Source organism: Ranitomeya imitator, chromosome 3 (assembly GCF_032444005.1).
Source record: "Ranitomeya imitator isolate aRanImi1 chromosome 3, aRanImi1.pri, whole genome shotgun sequence".
Classification (NCBI taxonomy): domain Eukaryota; kingdom Metazoa; phylum Chordata; class Amphibia; order Anura; family Dendrobatidae; genus Ranitomeya; species Ranitomeya imitator.
The window spans coordinates 3,165,065-3,182,729 of NC_091284.1; the positions used below are offsets into that span (position 1 = coordinate 3,165,065).

A 17,665-nucleotide genomic window follows, 5' to 3' on the forward strand; every position below is an offset into this window, starting at 1 on the left:
AGGGATCAGATCCACCCTGTATTAGACATAGGGGAGGGATCAGATCCACCCTGTATTAGACATAGGGGAGGGATCAGATCCACCCTGTATTAGACATAGAGGAGGGATCAGATCCACCCTGTATTAGACATAGAGGAGGGATCAGATCCACCCTGTATTAGACATAGGGGAGGGATCAGATCCACCCTGTATTAGACATAGAGGAGGGAATAGTCCTCAGTCACTAGAGGTCGGTACAGCGTTATATTGAGGCATTAGTTGCGGCCGCTCTCCACGTCACCTGACTAACTCTTCGCTCCGCCCAGCAGTCACGTGATGATTCTCCTTTAGGCAGAGTGAGACTAACAGTCCCGGAAGTGACGTCACACAGCGGAAGTAGTGCCGGACACGCGGGTCACATGTGGAAACCGATCCTCGAAGATGAAGTATAACTACAAGGTAAAGAGCGGAACAGCGAGGAGGAGGACGGGGGATATGGTGTGTACAGAGGAGGAGGACGGGGGAGAGAGTGTATACAGAGGAGGAGGACGGGGGAGAGAGTATACAGAGGAGGAGGACGGGGGAGAGTGTATACAGAGGAGGAGGACGGGGGAGAGAGTGTATACAGAGGAGGAGGACGGGGGAGAGAGTGTGTACAGAGGAGGAGGACGGGGGAGAGAGTATACAGAGGAGGAGGACGGGGGAGAGAGTGTATACAGAGGAGGAGGACGGGGGAGATGGTGTATACAGAGGAGGAGGACGGGGAGATGGTGTATACAGAGGAGGAGGACGGGGGAGATGGTGTATACAGAGGAGGAGGACGGGGGAGAGTGTATACAGAGGAGGAGGACGGGGGAGAGAGTATACAGAGGAGGAGGACGGGGGAGAGTGTGTACAGAGGAGGAGGACGGGGGAGATGGTGTATACAGAGGAGGAGGACGGGGGAGATGGTGTATACAGAGGAGGAGGAGGACGGGGGAGAGAGTATACAGAGGAGGAGGACGGGGGAGATGGTGTATACAGAGGAGGAGGACGGGGGAGAGTGTATACAGAGGAGGAGGACGGGGGAGAGTGTATACAGAGGAGGAGGACGGGGGAGAGAGTGTATACACAGGAGGAGGACGGGGGAGAGAGTGTACAGAGGAGGAGGACGGGGGAGAGAGTATACAGAGGAGGAGGACGGGGGAGAGTGTATACAGAGGAGGAGGACGGGGGAGATGGTGTATACAGAGGAGGAGGACGGGGGAGAGAGTATACAGAGGAGGAGGACGGGGGAGAGAGTGTACAGAGGAGGAGGACGGGGGAGAGTGTATACAGAGGAGGAGGACGGGGGAGAGAGTGTATACAGAGGAGGAGGACGGGGGAGAGAGTGTATACAGAGGAGGAGGACGGGGGAGAGTGTATACAGAGGAGGAGGACGGGGGAGAGAGTGTATACAGAGGAGGAGGACGGGGGAGAGAGTGTATACAGAGGAGGAGGACGGGGGAGAGTGTATACAGAGGAGGAGGACGGGGTGATGGTGTATACAGAGGAGGAGGACGGGGGAGAGTGTATACAGAGGAGGAGGACGGGGGAGAGAGTGTACAGAGGAGGAGGACGGGGGAGAGAGTATACAGAGGAGGAGGACGGGGGAGAGTGTATACAGAGGAGGAGGACGGGGGAGAGAGTGTATACAGAGGAGGAGGACGGGGGAGAGAGTGTATACAGAGGAGGAGGACGGGGAGAGTGTATACAGAGGAGGAGGACGGGGAGATGGTGTATACAGAGGAGGAGGACGGGGGAGATGGTGTATACAGAGGAGGAGGACGGGGGAGATGGTGTATACAGAGGAGGAGGACGGGGGAGATGGTGTATACAGAGGAGGAGGACGGGGGAGATGGTGTATACAGAGGAGGAGGACGGGGGAGATGGTGTATACAGAGGAGGAGGACGGGGGAGATGGTGTGTACAGAGGAGGAGGATGTGTAACCCAATGATCTCTCTCTCTCTCGCAGTTCAGTAATCTCCTCGGGTCGTTTTTTCGTCGTGGGAATCTGACATTTACCCCCGATGGGAGCTCTCTGCTCAGTCCTGTGGGGAATCGGCTGAGCGTCTTCCACCTGAAGAAGTGAGTGCTGCTCAGGGATCAGCTTGTGATGCCTGGGGATCGGCTCTCCCCGCTCCTCGCCCGTCTGCGGTCCCCTGTGCCTCCCCCCGTCCTCTGCCGTCCCCGCGCTTCTCCCCGTCCTCTGCGGTCCCCGAGCCTCGCCCCGTCCTCTGCCGTCCTCGGGCCTCGCCCCGTCCTCTGCGGTCCCCGAGCCTCGCCCCGTCCTCTGCCGTCCCCGCGCCTCGCCCCGTCCTCTGCCGTCTCCGCGCCTCGCCCCGTCCTCTGCGGTCCCCGGGCCTCGCCCCGTCCTCTGCGGTCCCCGGGCCTCGCCCCGTCCTCTGCGGTCCCCGGGCCTCGCCCCGTCCTCTGCGGTCCCCGCGCCTCGCCCCGGGCCTCACCCCGTCCTCTGCCGTCCCCGCGCCTCGCCCCATCCTCTGCGGTCCCCTCGCCCCGTCCTCTGCGGTCCCCTCGCCCCGTCCTCTGCGGTCCCCTCGCCCCGTCCTCTGCGGTCCCCTCGCCCCGTCCTCTGCGGTCCCCTCGCCCCGTCCTCTGCGGTCCCCTCGCCCCGTCCTCTGCGGTCCCCTCGCCCCGTCCTCTGCGGTCCCCTCGCCCCGTCCTCTGCGGTCCCCTCGCCCCGTCCTCTGCGGTCCCCTCGCCCCGTCCTCTGCGGTCCCCTCGCCCCGTCCTCTGCGGTCCCCTCGCCCCGTCCTCTGCGGTCCCCTCGCCCCGTCCTCTGCGGTCCCCTCGCCCCGTCCTCTGCGGTCCCCTCGCCCCGTCCTCTGCGGTCCCCTCGCCCCGTCCTCTGCGGTCCCCTCGCCCCGTCCTCTGCGGTCCCCTCGCCCCGTCCTCTGCCGTCCCCTCGCCCCGTCCTCTGCCGTCCCCTCGCCCCGTCCTCTGCCGTCCCCTCGCCCCGTCCTCTGCCGTCCCCTCGCCCCGTCCTCTGCCGTCCCCTCGCCCCGTCCTCTGCCGTCGCCTCGCCCCGTCCTCTGCCGTCCCCGCGCCTCGCCCCGTCCTCTGCCGTCCCCGCGCCTCGCCCCGTCCTCTGCCGTCCCCGCGCCTCGCCCCGTCCTCTGCCGTCCCCGCGCCTCGCCCCGTCCTCTGCCGTCCCCGCGCCTCGCCCCGTCCTCTGCCGTCCCCGCGCCTCGCCCCGTCCTCTGCCGTCCCCGCGCCTCGCCCCGTCCTCTGCCGTCCCCGCGCCTCGCCCCGTCCTCTGCCGTCCCCGCGCCTCGCCCCGTCCTCTGCCGTCCCCGCGCCTCGCCCCGCCCTCTGCCGTCCCCGCACCTCGCCCCGCCCTCTGCCTCGCCCCGCCCTCTGCCGTCCCCGCGCCTCGCCCCGCCCTCTGCCGTCCCCGGGCCTCGCCCCGTCCTCTGCGGTCCCCGGGCCTCGCCCCGTCCTCTGCGGTCCCCGGGCCTCGCCCCGTCCTCTGCGGTTCCGGGCCTCGCCCCGTCCTCTGCGGTCCCCGGGCCTCGCCCCGTCCTCTGCGGTCCCCGCGCCTCGCCCCGGGCCTCACCCCGTCCTCTGCGGTCCCCTCGCCCCGTCCTCTGCGGTCCCCTCGCCCCGTCCTCTGCGGTCCCCTCGCCCCGTCCTCTGCGGTCCCCTCGCCCCGTCCTCTGCCGTCCCCTCGCCCCGCCCTCTGCCGTCCCCGCGCCTCGCCCCGCCCTCTGCCGTCCCCGCGCCTCGCCCCGCCCTCTGCCGTCCCCGCGCCTCGCCCCGCCCTCTGCCGTCCCCGCGCCTCGCCCCGCCCTCTGCCGTCGCCTCGCCCCGCCCTCTGCCGTCCCCGCGCCTCGCCCCGCCCTCTGCCGTCCCCGCGCCTCGCCCCGCCCTCTGCCGTCCCCGCGCCTCGCCCCGCCCTCTGCCGTCCCCGCGCCTCGCCCCGCCCTCTGCCGTCCCCGCGCCTCGCCCCGCCCTCTGCCGTCCCCGCGCCTCGCCCCGCCCTCTGCCGTCCCCGCGCCTCGCCCCGCCCTCTGCCGTCCCCGCGCCTCGCCCCGCCCTCTGCCGTCCCCGCGCCTCGCCCCGCCCTCTGCCGTCCCCGCGCCGTCCCCGCGCCTCGCCCCGTCCCCGCGCCTCGCCCCGTCGCCTCGCCCCGTCCCCGCGCCTCGCCCCGTTGATGCTGCTCATGACCGTGTTGTCTTCTCCCTCCAGTAATCGTGCGGAGACCCTGCCGGCGGCCACGCGGTGTAACATCACGTGTGTGGCCCTGTCCCCTGATGGCTCTCTGGGGATCCTCGTGGATGAAGGTGGGTTGGGGTCCTGTCATGGCTGATGTTGGGGGAGGGGATGCCCCCGTGTGATGCCGCTGTCTGCTCTCTCCACAGAGGGGTCCGCGCTTCTCATCAGCCTCGTCACTAAGTCCGTCCTCAATCACTTCCACTTCCAGCAGCCGGTCCACGCCGTCAGCTTCTCTCCAGACGGCAGGTGAGTGGCCTCCATTGTGGGGTGCGGCCCCTCCCCCGCCGCATGCTCACCCCTCCCCCATGTTTGCTCTGCAGGACGTTTGTGGTGTGTAAAGGCTCGGTGGCTCTGCTGTACCGCGCTCCGGGGAAGAGGCGCGACTTCAACGCTTTTGTCTTGGATAAGTCGTTCTACGGTCCCTACGATGAGACCACGTGCATCGACTGGACGGACGACGCCAGGTGCGGGGGTGGGACGGGTGACCGCTACCTGATGTGGAGCTCTGAGTGCTCTGCGGGCCCCCGCCTGGCGACCCAGGCCCCCTGCTGTTCTCCCGATGAGTAACCCGGGGCCCCTGCTGCCCCCGAGCCTCCTCCTGAACCCCCCCATCGTCCCTGACAGGCGCCCCGGCCCCCCCACTCCCCATCGTGCCTGACAGGCGCCCCGGCCCCCCCCCCATCGTCCCTGACAGGCGCCCCGGCCCCCCCATCGTCCCTGACAGGTGCTTCCCCCCCCCCCCCCCCCCCCCCATCGTCCCTGACAGGTGCTTCCCCCCCCCCCCCCCCATCGTCCCTGACAGGCGCCCCGGCCCCCCATCGTCCCTGACAGGTGCTTCCCCCCCCCCCATCGTCCCTGACAGGTGCCCCCCCCCCCCCCCCATCGTCCCTGACAGGCGCCCCGGCCCCCCATCGTCCCTGACAGGTGCCCCCCCCCCCCCATCGTCCCTGACAGGCGCCCCGGCCCCCCATCGTCCCTGACAGGTGCCCCCCCCCATCGTCCCTGACAGGTGCCCCCCCCCCCCCCCATCGTCCCTGACAGGCGCCCCGGCCCCCCATCGTCCCTGACAGGCGCCTCGGCCCCCCATCGTCCCTGACAGGTGCCCCCCCCCCCCATCGTCCCTGACAGGTGCCCCCCCCCCCCATCGTCCCTGACAGGCGCCTCGGCCCTCCCTGACGGCTGTTCTTCCCCAGGTGCTTTGCGGTCGGCAGTAAGGACATGACCACCTGGGTGTTCGGAGCGGAGCGCTGGCAGAATCTCATCTACTACAGTCTCGGGGGCCACAAGGACGCCATCGTGTCCTGCTTCTTCCAGGAGGGCAGCCTGGATGTGAGTGTGCGGTGAGGTGTGTGCAGCGCCCCCTGTCCTGAGCCCGCACTCACTGTCCGCCTTCTCCTCCGCAGCTGTACACCATCAGTGCGGACGCCACGCTCTGCACATGGGAGTGTGACACCGCACTCGCCCAGCTACTGCCCCGACAACCCCGGAGAGAGCCCCCAGCAGAAGAGCTGGCGGAGGAGCGAGGCGAGGAAATCCGGGGGTCTGCGAACCCCAACGCCGAGGAGAAGAGCCGCAGGGTGAAGTACAAGAGGGTCGGCAAGTGAGTCTACTCCATTGTCATGTCTCCTGCAGTGCTGATGTACCATGGGCCGGTGTGGTGGCATGGGGTGCGTGTGGCCTGCCCCGCGGGGGTGACTGCAAGCCTCACTGCAGGAGGTGGGGCCCGGCCTGTCGTCCCGCGGGGGTGGGGCCCGGCCTGTCGTCCCGCGGGGGTGGGGCCCGGCCTGTCGTCCCGCGGGGGTGGGGCCCGGCCTGTCGTCCCGCGGGGGTGGGGCCCGGCCGGTGTCGTGCCGGGGGGGCGGGGCCCGGCCGGTGTCGTGCCGGGGGGGCGGGGCCCGGCCGGTGTCGTGCCGGGGGGGGCGGGGCCCGGCCGGTGTCGTGCCGCGGGGGCGGGGCCCGGCCGGTGTCGTGCCGCGGGGGCGGGGCCCGGCCGGTGTCGTGCCGGGGGGGCGGGGCCCGGCCGGTGTCGTGCCGGGGGGGCGGGGCCCGGCCGGTGTCGTGCCGGGGGGGCCCGGCCGGTGTCGTGCCGCGGGGGTGGATATTCTCATCCTGTCTCTTGTCTTCAGACATTTCTTCAATAAGGACGGAGACTTCACCTCGCTGACCGCCGCCGCCTTCCACAAGAAGCTGAATGTCCTGGTGAGCGGTTTCTCCTCCGGAGCCTTCCACATCCACGAGCTGCCGGACCTGAGTCTCATCCACTCCCTCAGGTGACTGCCCGCCCGTGTCAGTGAGCTGCCGCCATGTTGCTGTGGCCCCTCCACATGTGGTGACGCTGCTTCTTCTCCAGTATTTCAGATCAGAGCATCTCCTCCATCGCTATCAACAGCACCGGGGACTGGATCTCGTTTGGTAGCAGCGGTAAGTAGAGATCCTTCGCTCCTGTACCATCCCCCTTCCTAAGGTGGCGCCTCCCGGGCGGTGTCCACGCTGTCCCTTCTTCCGTCTGTGACCCCGCACGGTAATGGCGGCTCTGTCCTGCAGGTCTGGGTCAGCTGCTGGTGTGGGAATGGCAGAGCGAATCCTATGTCCTGAAGCAGCAGGGACACTTCAACAACATGGTGGCGCTGTGCTACTCCCCTGACGGCCAGCACCTCGTCACCGGGGGAGATGACGGCAAGGTAAGATGGGGCTGGGCTGGGGTCGCACCGTGCCGGTGCTGTCCGGATCCTGCTGACCCCCATCTCTCGGCAGGTGAAGGTGTGGGACACAAATAGTGGCTTCTGCTTCGTGACTTTCACAGACCACACCAGCAGCGTCACCGCCGTCAGCGTCACCGCTAATGGGCAGGCTGTGCTCAGCGCCTCCCTGGACGGCACCGTCAGAGCGTACAGCTTGATGAGGTGGGTGTCTGTACGTGTCCGCTGCCTGCGTGGCCCAGAACCGGGGGCTCACCATCCATCTCATTCCAGGTATCGGAACTTCAGGACGTTCACGTCTCCTCGGCCCACCCAGTTCTCCTGCCTGGCTGTGGACGGCAGCGGAGACGTCGTGTGCGCCGGCGCTCAGGACTCGTACGAGATCTACGTGTGGAGCATGCAGACCGGGAGACTCCTGGACGTGAGTGCCACGGGCCCGTATACTGTACGCCGGGTGGGGACCACCCGAACAATCCCACCCACCATAAACCACAGCTGTGACCGGCTGCCAGTCTTCTGCCCCACTGTTGTGTGTAATGGGATACCAGGAGCATGAGACTGGTGCCTCCGCTGTGCTGCCGCCGCTGGGGCCTCCGCTGTGCTGCCGCCGCCTTATCCCTTTCACGCATGCAGGCACACTCGTTTTCCTGTGTCTTTAACCTCCCAGGTTACTGTCCCTTTCAGTGACCTTTACTGACGAGGATCCGGATATGCTCTTCCTCTCATGTTAGGTTTTGGCCGGACACGAGGGGCCGATCAGCAGCGTGGCTTTTAACCCTTGGAAGTCTGTTCTGGCCACCGCCTCCTGGGACCGGACGGTCAGACTCTGGGATATGACGGACAGCTGGAAGACGACGGAGACCCTGAACTTGACGGCAGAGGGTGAGTAGATGATTGGCAGCGGTCGAGGCCTCTCAGTTCAGGCGTGACTGTGCGTGGTGGGGCTGTGTGATAGCCCCCATACCCGCCCCGCGTTTATCACCATGTCTTGTCTATTCCTCAGCGCTCGTGGTCACTTTCCGTCCTGATGGCAGAGAAATAGCGGTGGCTTCCTTGGATGGTCAGATCACCATGTGGGACCCAGAGAAGGGGATTCAGACCGGATCCATTGAGGGGAGACATGATCTCCAGCTGGGACGCAAAGAGACAGATAAGATTACGGCCAAGCACTCCGCGAAGGGGAAGTGAGTGACTGCGCCTGCTCCGCTGAGTGCTCCTCACCCGTCTGCCGAGCCCACCTCCTCACCGCTGTTTATTCCTCAGGGCCTTCACCTCCCTGTGTTACTCTGCGGACGGCCATGCTCTCCTCGCCGGTGGCGCCTCGCGCTTCGTGTGCATTTACCATGTCAGGGAGCAGCTGCTCGCCAAGAAGTTTGAGATCTCCTGTAACCATTCTCTGGATGCCATGGAGGTGAGAAGGCGACGACCAAGGGGTTAATATGGGTGGGCCAAATAATGTTAGATGGTGACATCATGGCCCAAACACATCCCAGATCCAGTCCTATAACATCTGGGCTTATAGTGCCGGCTTGCAGCGTTAATCTGAGGGATTCACATCCTAATTGGGGGAAGGGGTTATGAATCGCAACTTTAATATGGAGATGCCTCTTATTAAAGAGGTCAGAATTAATTGGACAATTATCTCAGAAGCTCGATAATGGGCTTACCCTCATTAATGAAGCGGGTAAAAGGTCTGGAGCTCATTCTGATGCGGCATTTGGACGTTGTTGCTGTTAACCCACAACATGCGGATAAAGGAAGAGAAACTGACCATCATTAGGCTGAAAGATTAAATCAGAGAGCACAAATGTGCAAAAAAAGAGAGCGGCCTGCTAAGCTGGGAACTCAGAAAGGCCTGGACGTCCCCTTAGACACCAGTGCTAAATGATCGCAGAATTTTTCCCATGGTGAAGAAAATCCCACCCAAGTGATGACGCCAGGAAGTCGGAGTCTCGGCATCTAAGTCTACCATACAGGGCAAAGCAAATACAGAGGTGTGACAACAAGGTGCAAACATTAATCAGCCGGAAAATAGGAAGGCCGGATTAGACTTTACCGAAAAAACATTGAAAGAAGGCTTGGAGCGGCTCCTGATCCTCGGCACGTCCTCTGTAACACATGGTGGAGGCGGTGTGATGGCGCGGCCAGGCATGGCTTCCAGTGGTACCGGTCACTAGTGATTATTGATGATGGGACTGAAGACAGAAGCGGCTGGATGAATCCTGTGTGTACAGGGCGAGAGTCTGCTCAGATCCAACCAAATGCAGCAAGGAATGGGCGCCAGGCCTCACACCGGAGGAGACCAGCGATGGTGACAGCCATGGCCTCCAGACCTCAGGCCATCATTATACAAAGTCTCACACCGGAGGAGACCAGCGATGGTGACGGCCATGGCCTCCAGACCTCAGGCTGTCATTATACAAAGCCTCACACCGGAGGAGACCAGCGATGGTGACGGCCATGGCCCCAGGCTGTCATTATACAAAGCCTCACCCCGGAGGAGACCAGCAATGGTGACAGCCATGGCCTCCAGACCTCAGGCCATCATTATACAAAGTCTCACACCGGAGGAGACCAGCGATGGTGACGGCCATGGCCTCCAGACCTCAGGCTGTCATTATACAAAGCCTCACCCCGGAGGAGACCAGCAATGGTGACAGCCATGGCCTCCAGACCTCAGGCCATCATTGCTGCAAAGCCTCACACTGGAGGAGACCAGCGATGGTGACAGCCATGGCCCCAGGCTGTCATTATACAAAGCCTCACCCCGGAGGAGACCAGCAATGGTGACAGCCATGGCCTCCAGACCTCAGGCTGTCATTATACAAAGTCTCACACTGGAGGAGACCAGCGATGGTGACGGCCACGGCCTCTAGACCTCAGGCTGTCATTATACAAAGCCTCACACTGGAGGAGACCAGCAATGGTGACAGCCATGGCCTCCAGACCTCAGGCCATCATTGCTGCAAAGCCTCACACTGGAGACCAACGATGGTGACGGCCATGGCCCCAGGTTGTCATTATACAAAGCCTCACACCGGAGGAGACCAGCAATGGTGACAGCCATGGCCTCCAGACCTCAGGCTGTCATTATACAAAGCCTCACACTGGAGGAGACCAGCGATGGTGACGGCCATGGCCTCCAGACCTCAGGCCATCATTGCTGCAAAGCCTCACACTGGAGGAGACCAGCGATGGTGACAGCCATGGCCTCCAGACCTCAGGCCATCATTATACAAAGTCTCACACTGGAGACCAGCGATGGTGACAGCCATGGCCTCCAGACCTCAGGCCATCATTATACAAAGTCTCACACCGGAGGAGACCAGCAATGGTGACAGCCATGGCCTCCAGACCTCAGGCCATCATTGCTGCAAAGCCTCACACTGGAGACCAGCGATGGTGACGGCCATGGCCCCAGGTTGTCATTATACAAAGCCTCACACTGGAGGAGACCAGCGATGGTGACGGCCATGGCCCCAGGTTGTCATTATACAAAGCCTCACCCCGGAGGAGACCAGCAATGGTGACAGCCATGGCCTCCAGACCTCAGGCCATCATTGCTGCAAAGCCTCACACTGGAGACCAACGATGGTGACGGCCATGGCCCCAGGTTGTCATTATACAAAACCTCACACCGGAGGAGACCAGCGATGGTGACGGCCATGGCCTCCAGACTTCAGGCTGTCATTATACAAAACCTCACACCGGAGGAGACCAGCGATGGTGACGGCCATGGCCTCCAGACCTCAGGCCGTCATTATACAAAGCCTCACACCGGAGGAGACCAGCGATGGTGACGGCCATGGCCTCCAGACTTCAGGCTGTCATTATACAAAACCTCACACCGGAGGAGACCAGCGATGGTGACGGCCATGGCCTCCAGACTTCAGGCTGTCATTATACAAAACCTCACACCGGAGGAGACCAGCGATGGTGACGGCCATGGCCTCCAGACTTCAGGCTGTCATTATACAAAACCTCACACCGGAGGAGACCAGCGATGGTGACGGCCACGGCCTCTAGACCTCAGGCCGTCATTATACAAAGCCTCACACCGGAGGAGACCAGCGATGGTGACGGCCATGGCCTCCAGACTTCAGGCTGTCATTATACAAAACCTCACACCGGAGGAGACCAGCGATGGTGACGGCCATGGCCTCCAGACCTCAGGCTGTCATTATACAAAGCCTCACACCGGAGGAGACCAGCGATGGTGACGGCCATGGCCTCTAGACCTCAGGCTGTCATTATACAAAACCTCACACCGGAGGAGACCAGCGATGGTGACGGCCGTGGCCTCCAGACCTCAGGCTGTCATTATACAAAGCCTCACACCGGAGGAGACCAGCGATGGTGACGGCCATGGCCTCCAGACCTCAGGCTGTCATTGCTACAAAGGATTCTACACAAAGGGTTAAACATGGACATTTTATTTATGGGAAAGTGAATTTGTCCAATTACTTCTGAGCCCTGAAAGGAGGATTTTTAGAAAAATGGCTGCAATTCCTAAATGTTTTAAGTTAATTAAAAGACAAATCTCCTGTGAAAGTCTCAATTTCATTTGTAAAAATAGCAAATTATCGACCTGCAGAGCTGAAATCACAAGGATTAGGCTGTGGCCAAAGATGTAATTACCTGACTGTACGTCCACGTCTCCTTCTTTTCCCTTTACCTTCGCCTCCTTTCTTTTCTTCATTGTCTGTTTCTCTACTTTTCCCTCTTTCCTCGTCTCTTATATTTTCTCTTCCTCTCCTGCTCTTCTTTCACCTCTGGCGTTTGTCTTCCTGAGTCTTGTCTGTTCCTCTCCTTATCTTCCTGCTCTTCCACATCTGCCTCCTCCATTGGGCACTGAGCACCATCACCTATTTTTCCATCTTTCCCTCTCCTTTTTTTGCTCTTTCCCCATTTTGCTCCTCCTTCCTCTTTTCCCCCGAATTTTTCTCCTCACATTGTTGTTCTTCCTTTTCTATCGTTTCCCCACCATGTTTCCTCCCACCTCGCCTCTCGCCTGGTTTCCTCCCACCTCGCCTCGTTTCTCCACTCGCCCCTTTTCCTCCCACCTCGCCTCTCACCTCGTTTCCTCCCACCTCGTTTCTCCACTCGCCCATTTTCCTCCCACCTCATTTCTCCACTCGCCCCTTTTCCTCCCACCTCGCCTCTCGCCTCGTTTCCTCCCACCTCATTTCTCCACTCACCCCTTTTCCTTCCACCTCGCCTCTCGCCTCGTTTCCTCCCACCTCGTTTCTCCACTCGCCCCTTTTCCTCCCACCTCTCCTCTCGCCTGGTTTCCTCCCACCTCGTTTCTCCACTCGCCCCTTTTCCTCCCACCTCGCCTCTCGCCTCGTTTCCTCCCACCTCATTTCTCCACTCGCCCCTTTTCCTACCACCCCGCCTCTCCCCTCGCCTTGTTGCCTCGCCTCGTTTCCTTCCACCCCGCCCCTTGCCTCGTTTCCTCCCACATCGCCTCGTTGCCTCGCCTCGTTTCCTTCCACCCCGCCCCTCGCCTCGTTTCCTCCCACATCGCCTCGTTGCCTCGCCTAGTTTCCTCCCACCCCGCCCCTCACCTCGTTGCCTCGCCTAGTTTCCTCCCACCCCGCCCCTCGCCTCGTTGCCTCGCCTAGTTTCCTCCCACCCCGCCCCTCGCCTCGTTGCCTCGCCTAGTTTCCTCCTACCCCGCCCCTCGCCTCGTTGCCTCGCCTAGTTTCCTCCCACCCCGCCCCTCGCCTCGTTGCCTCGCCTCGTTTCCTCCCACCCCGCCCCTCGCCTCGTTGCCTCGCCTCGTTTCCTCCCACCCCGCCCCTCTTCTCGTTTCCTCCCACATCGCCTCGTTGCCTCACCTCGTTTCTCCACTCGCCCCTTTTCCTCCCACCCCGCCTCTCCACTCGCCTTGTAGCCTCGCCTCGTTTCCTCCCGCCCCTCGCCTCGTTGCCTCGCCTCGTTTCCTCCCACCCCGCCCCTCGCCTCGTTGCCTCGCCTCGTTTCCTCCCACCTCGCCTCGTTGCCTCGCCTAGTTTCCTCCCACTCCGCCCCTCGTCTTGTAGCCTCGCCTCGTTTCCTCCCGCCCCTCGCCTCGTTGCCTCGCCTCGTTTCCTCCCACCCCGCCCCTCGCCTCGTTGCCTCGCCTCGTTTCCTCCCACCCCGCCCCTCGCCTCGTTGCCTCGCCTCGTTTCCTCCCACCCCTCGCCTCGTTGCCTCGTTCCTCCCCACCTGTTTATTTCCGGTTGCCTCTCATCCTTTACCTTTCTATTAGGAGTTTCTGGACCGCCGTAAGATGACGCAGTTTGGGAGTCTGGCGTTGGTTGATGAGGGAGCGGGGGATGTGGATGGCGTCACTTTGAGTCTTCCAGGAGTCCGTAAAGGTAGGGTGTGTTCTGCAGTTGACGGTGCTGAAGTCCGTGCGTTGGGAGATTTAATGACGGCCATTTTTCAGGTGACCTGAGCTCTAGGCATTTCAAGCCTGAAATCCGTGTGACATCATTACGCTTCTCTCCCACCGGTGAGTGATGGACATGATGGCCGATGAGGCGGTGACTGGGGTCTCGTAGTAAGTGTCTTTCTGATCTCAGGGCGCAGTTGGGCTGCCACCTCCACCGAGGGTCTCCTCATTTACTCCCTGGACTCCAGTTCGGTGTTCGATCCTTTCCAGCTGGATGAAGAGGTGACAGCCGGCAGTGTCCATCAGACGCTGCGGAAACGCGAGTGGACCCGTGCCCTAGTGATGGCCATGAGACTCAATGAAGAGCGTCTTCTGGGGGAGGCACTGGAGAGCGTGCCCCACACGGACAGTGAGTGCTCTATCCAGTGTGGTCGCCAGGTCTGTACATGTGTCCGTGTCATCGGTGTCTATCTCCTGTAGTTAAGGTCCTGTGCTCGTCCCTCCCGGAGCCGTACGTGGAGCGGCTGCTGGTGTTCCTGGCGGCTCAGATCGATCGCTCCCGGCATCTGCAGTTCTACCTGATCTGGGCCCATGAGTTGTTGATGCAGCACGGCCAGAAGCTGAAGACTCGGTAATTATCTTCTCTCTCCATGGTCCCGGCCTGATCGGAGATGTCTGCTTTCTGAACACCGATCCCTTCTGTCCACAGCTCTGTCTCCCTGATGCCGGCCATTCACTCCCTGCAGAAGAGCATCCAGGCTCACGTCACGGACATCGCAAGGCTGTAAGTACCCGGTGCTTTCTGGGGGGCGAGATCTGGCCGTTATCGCACTGACTTGGGAAATCCTGGTCCTGCGCCATTTGTATTGCCCAAGAATGGTGGAGCCCAGACCCCACAATGGTGGCATTCATCAGCGTATTTCTGCACATCCTACGGGAGCGTGAATTCATCGTGCAGAGTACGAGCCAGCGTACCGTGCTGGGGGTGGGGGTCGGCCCAGCATGTGTACGAGCCTGCGTACTGTGCTGGTGATGGGGGTCGGCCCAGCGTGTGTACGAGCCTGCGTACTGTGCTGGTGATGGGGGTCGGCCCAGCGTGTGTACGAGCCTGCGTACTGTGCTGGGGGTGGGGGGTCGGCCCAGCGTGTGTACGAGCCTGCGTACCGTGCTGGGGGTGGGGGTCGGCCCAGCGTGTGTACGAGCCTGCGTACCGTGCTGGGGGTGGGGGGTCGGCCCAGCATGTGTACGAGCCTGCGTACTGTGCTGGGGGTGGGGGGTCGGCCCAGCGTGTGTACGAGCCTGCGTACCGTGCTGGGGGTAGGGGGTCAGCCCAGCGTGTGTACGAGCCTGCGTACCGTGCTGGTGATGGGGGTCGGCCCAGCGTGTGTACGAGCCTGCGTACCGTGCTGGGGGTGGGGGTCGGCCCAGCGTGTGTACGAGCCTGCGTACTGTGCTGGGGGTGGGGGGTCGGCCCAGCGTGTGTACGAGCCTGCGTACTGTGCTGGGGGTGGGGGTCGGCCCAGCGTGTGTACGAGCCTGCGTACTGTGCTGGGGGTGGGGGGTCGGCCCAGCGTGTGTACGAGCCTGCGTACTGTGCTGGGGGTGGGGGGTCGGCCCAGCGTGTGTACGAGCCTGCGTACTGTGCTGGGGGTCGGCCCAGCATGTGTACGAGCCTGCGTACCGTGCTGGTGATGGGGGTCGGCCCAGCGTGTGTACGAGCCTGCGTACCGTGCTGGTGATGGGGGTCGGCCCAGCGTGTGTACGAGCCTGCGTACCGTGCTGGGGGTGGGGGGTCGGCCCAGCGTGTGTACGAGCCTGCGTACTGTGCTGGGGGTGGGGGGTCGGCCCAGCGTGTGTACGAGCCTGCGTACCGTGCTGGTGATGGGGGTCAGCCCAGCGTGTGTACGAGCCTGCGTACTGTGCTGGGGGTGGGGGGGTCGGCCCAGCATGTGTACGAGCCTGCGTACCGTGCTGGTGATGGGGGTCGGCCCAGTGTGTGTACGAGTCTGAGTACCGTGCTGGGGGTGGGGGGTCGGCCCAGCGTGTGTACGAGCCTGCGTACCGTGCTGGTGATGGGGGTCGGCCCAGCGTGTGTACGAGCCTGCGTACCGTGCTGGGGGTGGGCCCAGCGTGTGTACGAGCCTGCGTACCGTGCTGGTGATGGGGTCGGCTCAGCGTGTGTTTACCGTGCTGGGGGTGGGGGTCGGCCCAGCGTGTGTGTACCGTGCTGGGGGTGGGGGTCGGCCCAGCCTGTGTGTACCGGGGTGGGGGTGGGGGTCGGCCCAGCCTGTGTGTACTGTGCTGGTGGTGGGGGGTCGGCCCAGGGTGTGTGTACCGTGCTGGGGGTGGGGGTCGGCCCAGCCTGTGTGTACCGTGCTGGGGGTCGGCCCAGCCTGTGTGTACCGTGCTGGGGGTGGGGGTCGGCCCAGCCTGTGTGTACCGTGCTGGTGGTGGGGGGTCGGCCCAGTGTGTGTACGAGTCTGAGTACCGTGCTGGGGGTGGGGGGTCGGCCCAGCGTGTGTACGAGCCTGCGTACCGTGCTGGTGATGGGGGTCGGCCCAGCGTGTGTACGAGCCTGCGTACCGTGCTGGGGGTGGGCCCAGCGTGTGTACGAGCCTGCGTACCGTGCTGGTGATGGGGTCGGCTCAGCGTGTGTTTACCGTGCTGGGGGTGGGGGTCGGCCCAGCGTGTGTGTACCGTGCTGGGGGTGGGGGTCGGCCCAGCCTGTGTGTACCGGGGTGGGGGTGGGGGTCGGCCCAGCCTGTGTGTACTGTGCTGGTGGTGGGGGGTCGGCCCAGGGTGTGTGTACCGTGCTGGGGGTGGGGGTCGGCCCAGCCTGTGTGTACCGTGCTGGGGGTCGGCCCAGCCTGTGTGTACCGTGCTGGGGGTGGGGGTCGGCCCAGCCTGTGTGTACCGTGCTGGTGGTGGGGGGTCGGCCCAGGGTGTGTGTACCGTGCTGGTGGTGGGGGGTCGGCCCAGGGTGTGTGTACCGTGCTGGGGGTGGGGGTCGGCCCAGCCTGTGTGTACCGTGCTGGTGGTGGGGGGTCGGCCCAGGGTGTGTGTACCGTGCTGGGGGTGGGGGTCGGCCCAGGGTGTGTGTACCGTGCTGGGGGTGGGGGTCGGCCCAGGGTGTGTGTACCGTGCTGGTGGTGGGGGGTCGGCCCAGCCTGTGTGTACCGTGCTGGGGGTGGGGGTCGGCCCAGCCTGTGTGTACCGTGCTGGGGGTGGGGGTCGGCCCAGCCTGTGTGTACCGTGCTGGGGGTGGGGGTCGGCCCAGCGTGTGTGTACCGTGCTGGGGGTGGGGGTCGGCCCAGGGTGTGTGTACCGTGCTGGTGGTGGGGGGTCGGCCCAGCCTGTGTGTACCGTGCTGGTGGTGGGGGGTCGGCCCAGGGTGTGTGTACCGTGCTGGGGGTGGGGGTCGGCCCAGGGTGTGTGTACCGTGCTGGTGGTGGGGGGTCGGCCCAGCGTGTGTGTACCGTGCTGGGGGTGGGGGTCGGCCCAGGGTGTGTGTACCGTGCTGGGGGTGGGGGTCGGCCCAGGGTGTGTGTACCGTGCTGGGGGTGGGGGTCGGCCCAGCCTGTGTGTACCGTGCTGGGGGTGGGGGTCGGCCCAGGGTGTGTGTACCGTGCTGGGGGTGGGGGTCGGCCCAGCCTGTGTGTACCGTGCTGGTGGTGGGGGGTCGGCCCAGGGTGTGTGTACCGTGCTGGGGGTGGGGGTCGGCCCAGCGTGTTTCTGCCTCTGCTGATGACTTGACCTTCTGATGTTTCTTCCTTCTAGCTGTGATTGGAATCGGTACAACATGCGCTTTGCCGTCTGCCTGTCCCAGCAGCGAGGAGTGAAGCGTGCGGCCACGGAGCGGGACGTAGAGTCAGACGTGGAGTCCATGAGTGATGGCAGCGGAGGAACGGACACCGACCACTGATTTGGGTGGTGGGGAAGAGACCTGGGCTTGTCGTAATGTGGAGGAGGATTGTGGTTTCTGGCCTCCACCATCTTGTGCGTGTGGCAGTATGATCCTCACACCCGCTGGCGGAGAGCTGCTGGATCATTTGTGCCTTACCAGGACATGTAGATATGTATTTATAGACGGCGGTGGCACCTACACACTGTAGTAAAGGCGGCTCGCTTGCTCTTCTCAGGCTTCTGATCATGTGGGGGTTTCTCTGCAGCACGGGTCGGTTCGAGTCTTCAGTCGTGATTCGCAGGGACACAACGTCTGGCATGTTCTTCTGAAGTTCCCACGTGGTTGACCCGAGCCCCCATTACCACCAGATAAGAGCTTCAGGTCCAGGAACGTGCCCAAGTGCTGGGCCCGAGACCCAAAACCAGGAGGCCCGACAGATGTCATTTACC

At 63.5% G+C, this 17,665-nt stretch overlaps 1 protein-coding gene across 1 annotated transcript; it reads left to right on the top strand.

The window, feature by feature from the left end:
* The first annotated feature begins 331 nt into the window (after nt 1-331).
* PWP2 (PWP2 small subunit processome component) lies at nt 332-17,452 on the top strand. Its single transcript, XM_069760390.1, has 21 exons — nt 332-438; nt 1,974-2,086; nt 4,208-4,302; nt 4,381-4,480; nt 4,555-4,698; nt 5,428-5,563; nt 5,638-5,834; nt 6,361-6,504; nt 6,585-6,655; nt 6,779-6,915; nt 6,989-7,137; nt 7,207-7,354; nt 7,665-7,815; nt 7,937-8,117; nt 8,197-8,344; nt 13,187-13,295; nt 13,367-13,432; nt 13,503-13,721; nt 13,793-13,943; nt 14,022-14,096; nt 17,090-17,452. Exons 1-21 carry the CDS (start codon nt 421-423, stop codon nt 17,232-17,234), a joined length of 2,697 nt encoding a protein of 898 aa, XP_069616491.1. The 5' UTR covers nt 332-420; the 3' UTR covers nt 17,235-17,452.
* The last annotated feature ends 213 nt before the right edge of the window (nt 17,453-17,665 follow it).

Excerpts from the sequence above, each read along its gene's own strand:
- PWP2 (XM_069760390.1), top strand. Across the intron at positions 5,564-5,637 it reads TCCAGGAGGGCAGCCTGGAT|CTGTACACCATCAGTGCGGA; the intron begins GTGAGTGTGCGG and ends TCTCCTCCGCAG. Across the intron at positions 5,835-6,360 it reads AAGTACAAGAGGGTCGGCAA|ACATTTCTTCAATAAGGACG; the intron begins GTGAGTCTACTC and ends TCTTGTCTTCAG.